The 6,019-nt window shown below is 33.4% G+C and overlaps 1 protein-coding gene across 1 annotated transcript; it reads right to left on the reverse strand.

Moving 5' to 3' along the window:
* Nucleotides 1-573: 573 nt before the first annotated feature.
* LOC139505645 (uncharacterized) lies at nt 574-4,518 on the reverse strand (the record flags this gene model as incomplete). The annotated part of the gene is given in 4 exon segments (XM_071295133.1): nt 574-787; nt 1,823-1,853; nt 2,693-3,465; nt 4,065-4,518. Coding segments are annotated over 4 exon segments (1,472 nt in total), but the record flags the coding sequence as incomplete, so codon positions are not given.
* Nucleotides 4,519-6,019: the final 1,501 nt, after the last annotated feature.

Genomic DNA, 6,019 nt, shown 5'->3' on the forward strand with positions numbered 1-6,019 from the left:
ACGGATTTGGTATAACAGGAACAACAGAACGGGTGCCACATGTCGAGCAGGATCAGCTTACCCTTCCGGAGCACCTGAGATCACCCCTAGTTTTTGTAGGGGGTCGTGTTGGTTATTCTTTAGTTTTCTATGTTGTGTCAAGTGTACTACTGTTTGTCAGTTTGTCTTTTTAATTTTTAGCTATGGTGTTGTCATTTGACTTTTGATTTATGAGTTTGACTCTCCCTCTGGTATCTTTCGCCCTCTTTTGAGACCATCCATATTTATTTGGGAAGTAGACACTAAACATGTATCTAAGGTTTGGTATTTCAATGAACTTTTTGATGTCAAGGTCAGATGAAAACTGCAAGACAGAAATTTACACCTTAAAACCATACCTTATGCAGAATTAAGTTTCATGTTAAGAGATGAATACAATACATACAACTGACCATACCGTATGTCAAATATAGTTATATTCACGATTTATAAAAAGATAAATACATCTGAACCAGTCCATTGCAGTAATAACTTACCACACATAATTTATGTGTTGTTATTTCCATTTCTCTCAATCCGTTTTCCAATTCTGCGAAACTGATTTCATTATTCTCTTTTAAATACATAAGTGTCAAAAATTTTACAATCTGTATGTTTCCTTGGTAATTGTCTTCCATGTCATTCCATACCATTTCTTCCATTTCAAGATGAAGAGCCAAATCATGGAGCATGCGTGTCTCACAATTAACAGACAGCCGGAACAATTCTTTGTCACTTGGAATCTGAGATAATGCATCTTCACTCAAACCTAAGATTAAATCAAAAATACATATGCTTTGTAAAGAATAACGTTAATACACTGAGATCAGTTGAAATAACTATTCTACATTGGACGTTATTCAGTACACAATATTAGCAACATATGCAGGAACCTAATCATAATTACTTCGAGCGTATGTTCACAAAATACACATAAAAGTGCTATTTCAAATATAGCACATACATAATCTATTGACATCCATCATAGGCAATTTACTAATAAGACATATATGATACATTTTAGTAATTTACAGCAATTAATCAAAACTAAACTTGTAAAAAAGGGGAACGTAAGATACTAGAGGGATAGTCAAACTCATAGATTGAAAATAAGGTAACCAACGCCATGGCTAAATAAAAAGACATGCCAGACACATAATAGTACAGAAGACACAACATAGAAAACTAAAGACCAAGCAACACGAACCCCATGAAATCATATACTTTAAATTTAAGTTTATTATACAAGTAATTTTTTCGTAATTGTTAATTCTGATGGTAAAAATATATTACTTGATCAGGGATATTCCTATCTGAAATATGTGACATACCATTATGTTGATAAAACTATTCGCCTGATAGTTATCAACACTTAAGCTTAAGATGCCTCTGCTGGTGGACTATAAGCACCCGAGGGTATCACCAGCCCAGTAGCCAGTACTTCGTTACTGGCATGAAAATAGGGATTTTTAGTTCTATTAAAATTTGCTGTTACAAAATATTAGAAATTATTATAAATTAAGGAATGTATCTCCCTCATGCAAAGCTCTGATTCCTTTCACGGATGTGCTTTACGTTTTGGACCTTTTGGATTTAAGCTCTTCATCTTTTATATAAGATTTGGATTTCAAATATTTTGCCACGAGCATCTGGTGCAAGAAAATTGGTACTGTTAATTTAATTAAGCACACCAGTAGCATGGTGTATGACATGAAATATGAAATTGAATATTTTCATACTAGAAAGTTAAATGTTCACTCTGGACAATAATTTGTTATAGTAGAGAGATAACTGATACATTTACCTGGACAATTAGCATCACACTGCTTTTGTTCCTGTAAAATAGAAAATAATTCTACAACTCAAGTATTTGTATTATTCCATGTAAGCACTACTTGCTCATCGGTACACTAGAACACATTTCACTTTGTAAAATGTGTGGTCAACTAATGATACAAACACATATAATAAAAAATATACAATATTGGCAAATGCTAATAGTTACTACAAGCAAAGCCAGGTAAATATTATCAATATCAATCTGCTCCTGTACCTTACAAAAAAAAAGGTTAAAACAAAGAGTTGTTATAGCAACATTATCATCCTTTCTCCCTCTGTGATGAGAATGTCATAAAAGTGAGAGGATTAGAGCTATAGAACCAGGTTTAATCCACCATTTTCTACATTTGAAACTGCCTGCACCAATTCAGGAATATGACAGTTCTTGTCCATTCGTTTTTGATGCGTTTTGCTATTTGATTTTGCCATGTGATTATGGACTTTCCGAATTGATTTTCCTCTAAGTTCATGCAGTATTTTATTGATTTTACTTTTTTTTCATACATTCGTCCTTTGCTGTTTAGTTACTGTCAAATCAACATCAAAACGTTTGTACAGATATAAATTTGTCTCTGAATGTATGAACATTTTTTTACATAACAACTAAGGTGCTGAATTGTACGTCATTTGTTTAATGAGAGTTGCCGCGTTGAAACTCATAAATCATATCTGATTTCTCATATAGAGTTGAAAGATTAAATGTATAACATACATGTATAATACCAATGTTCTACAATAACGGAACTCAATGGCGACAAATGCAATGAAATGCACAGACTTAGAAATACAATTCTAAATTTCTCTCATGGATGTACCAATAAAAGTATATACCTACCCTTTTCTTGTTCCAAATACTCCAGTAAGTTGTAATGTTTTCACCATGTTCACATAAACATTCATCAGCTTCAGAAACCATCTTTTTTTCTAAAGTGAAACAGTTTAATTTTGAGCAGGAATACTCGATGTGGAAAGGTAACTTGCTGCTGGCTTTACAATGGATGGAGGAGTGATAAAATTCTGAGATTCTCTCTAAAGTAACAAACAAACACTCCCGGACACTGGTGGCTATATCAGGTATTATCAGCCCCTTGGAGCGCTTGTGGACTAGGTACAGTAAGATCGAGTTACCTTCTACACAGATAACAATATCGTGCTCTTTATCAAATGATAACCCAACAAACCCAGAAAACATAAGTTTCCTTCCACGGTATTGTTTTAATGTCCACATACTGAGACATGCGCATATTAGACGGTTTGGTAAGGCTGGAGGTATGATGGTTCCTTTGAAAACAAAGGCCAAACTAAGTGTCCTCTCTGGTGTACATTCTTTTGTCAAGAAATCTGTCTCATTTCTTTGGGTAAGCATACATGGTACAAAGAAGTGTTCTATTGGTAGCCGACTTCCTGTTTTTGTATCATATCTACGCTGTTCAGAAACGATATCAAGATGTATCAGCATATCAAATATAAACTCTTTAAATGGTAAAATCTGACAAAATTCTTTTTGTTCCCAAATCTGGTAGAGGTCTTCTTTTTGTATCATTCCATTTTTTGACATCTTTTGGAAGGTTTTTCTTGTTTTACCTTCTTTTGGCCAGAATTCAACATCTATGAAAATGAAAACAAAAAAATCTTATGACTTGAAATCAAAGATAAAATATACTTATATTAAAAGGTACTATGAAAGTTTTAAAGCTCACCTAGGTCAGGACATGAAACAAAATTATTTTAATACTTCAATAAAATACCTATTTAGCAGTAATTAAACTTTTTCATAAAAGGCATTCCATGATCAAAATAGAATCCTTTCTCATTTGGAAGAACATTACCCCATTACATATATTTTATATTTTGAAGCCATATATTTCTATAGCTATGCCTACAACTTAATAACTATGAAATATCAGTTACAGTTTTTACTTTAAATTTTGCAATCATTTTTTTACAAGACATCCATTCTCTCCAGAGGATATAAACATAATAAGATAATTAGCTACAATTTAACAAGTAGCGACGCTATGAATATGCAAAGAAAATATTAATTTTGACTAATTGTATAATAAAAAGTTCTTACAAAGTTTAAAAGATTAGTGAAAGGCACCGTTCAACAGTCTTCAGTGCTCTGGAAAATTGCTTGTAATCAATATTTTGGTATATTGGTTTTTTACCAGCCATATCATCACTACTCACTCAAAATATATACACACCTGTAATGAAAGATCTCATAACTTCCACCATAAGAAGGGGACTGATGATAACATTATCTCTCAGTTGTGGAGTATCAAAATACACAATCTTCCCTAGAGAATGCTGAAAATGTAGAAAATCTGTTAGCTGCTCAGGAGACAGGACAGACACCTCACTGATGGCATTTAATTCTTTAACTTCAGCCAATGACATAATTTGTTTTCCCTCTGCCACTAATTCAGCGATCTCAAGCTCTAGTGGAACACAAGCATTGGGCATTCGTTCACCCCAACATGGGTGGTTGAATGTAAGTTCTGTAATTGTTTTCTTCAGAACTCCTATTTCTGGGTCAGCTTGATTTTTTGCATTAACAAATATTAGAGGCCTCAGGACCAGATGATGTTGTCCCTCGTGGTCTTTAAACAACTCCTCAATTCCACTGTAAAGCTCTTCACGTCGTGTCTCAACATTCTCCTATGAAAACATAAAAAGGTTGCCAAATAAATTAAAGACCCTTTTAGTGAGCGCACTCACATACCCCACGTCCCCACATTGTCATTGGAGAAATAAAATAAGTGTAAGAAAAAAAAGTTGTATAAAAAAAAGGGAATCATAATTTCCTGTCAATATGCGTATCTACACAGTATGTCCTTATTATCTACAAAGTTTCCTGAAATTATGTTGTGTGGTTTCAGAGGAACTGCGATGACAAACATTTGCAGAAGTACATTGAAGCAAATAAGCTCAAAGGGGCGTAACTCCTAGAAAAAAAATGAATCGTAATTTCCTGTCGATATGCACATCTACATAGTATGTTCTTATTATCTACAAAGTTTCATGAAATTCTGTTATGTGGTTTCAGAGGAGTTACAATGACAAACTGTTGCAGTAGTACATTGAAGCCAATAAGTTCAAAGGGGGGTAACTCCTAAAAAATTGAATAGTAATTTCCTGTTGATATGCACAACTAGATGGTATGTCCTTATTTTCTAAAAAGGTTTAATGAACTTCTGTTGTGTGGTTTGAGAGAAGTTGCGATGACAAGAAACAGGACTGACGGACGGACTAATGAAAAGACAGATGGGCCAAAAACATTAAACCCTCTGCAACTTTGTTGCGTGGGGTATAATAAACTTGAGGCTGTAAAAAGGTTGCATCGCACATCATTATCTAAAAGCATCTTCAATGGGTGTATATTCCAACTACAATTATATAATTAGATTGATCTCAAATGTTCAGAGTAGACATTTCTACTGTTACAGGTCAATTTACAACTTTAGCCTAGCTCTTATACTTTTAAAGATATTCCGAAACTATTAAGGATGTTCGCTTGTCATGTTTTGGATTGTTTGTCAGATTTACGGAATCCTGTGATTTTATCCATTCGAATGCCTTAAACAAATTTGCCAATTGAACCCCATTTTTCTTTTTACAAATATTTTACATGTATATTGATAAGCCATCTGTTAAAGTCTTATACAATTTTAATTATATTTTACAGCACATTTCAGTCAGTATGTAGCTAATGGTAATATCTTTGGTTAGCTTGCCTGTTAGCTGAACCGTGAAGTCATTGTTAGGAAAGGTAAACTTCCCTCCTTTTAAAGTAGCTTAGTCCTACAGAGAGATAGATTGTTTATCTGTTGGGCTAGTCTACTATTAAAGGAGGGAAGTTTACCTTACCTAACAATGACTTCACGGTTCAGCTAACAGGCAAGCTAACCAAAGATATAATCATTAGCTACATACTGACTAAAATGTGCTGTAAATGTTTTTAAGAACTTAAACTTGTCAATGATAAAGCTTTGATCAGTCAAAAGAGACCATTTTCCCGCCAAAATGTCAATGGCTATTATATAAAAAACAAGCACATTGACCTATATATTTGTTTTCTCTTTTTGTTCCTTTATTAATCCCCTATCAATATAAACTAGTTTTATGAAAAGTTATTTATTTTGAAACTGAATAGCAAACT

The sequence above is a fragment of the Mytilus edulis genome, unplaced genomic scaffold (genome assembly GCF_963676685.1).
Source record: "Mytilus edulis unplaced genomic scaffold, xbMytEdul2.2 SCAFFOLD_2359, whole genome shotgun sequence".
Classification (NCBI taxonomy): Eukaryota; Metazoa; Mollusca; class Bivalvia; order Mytilida; family Mytilidae; genus Mytilus; species Mytilus edulis.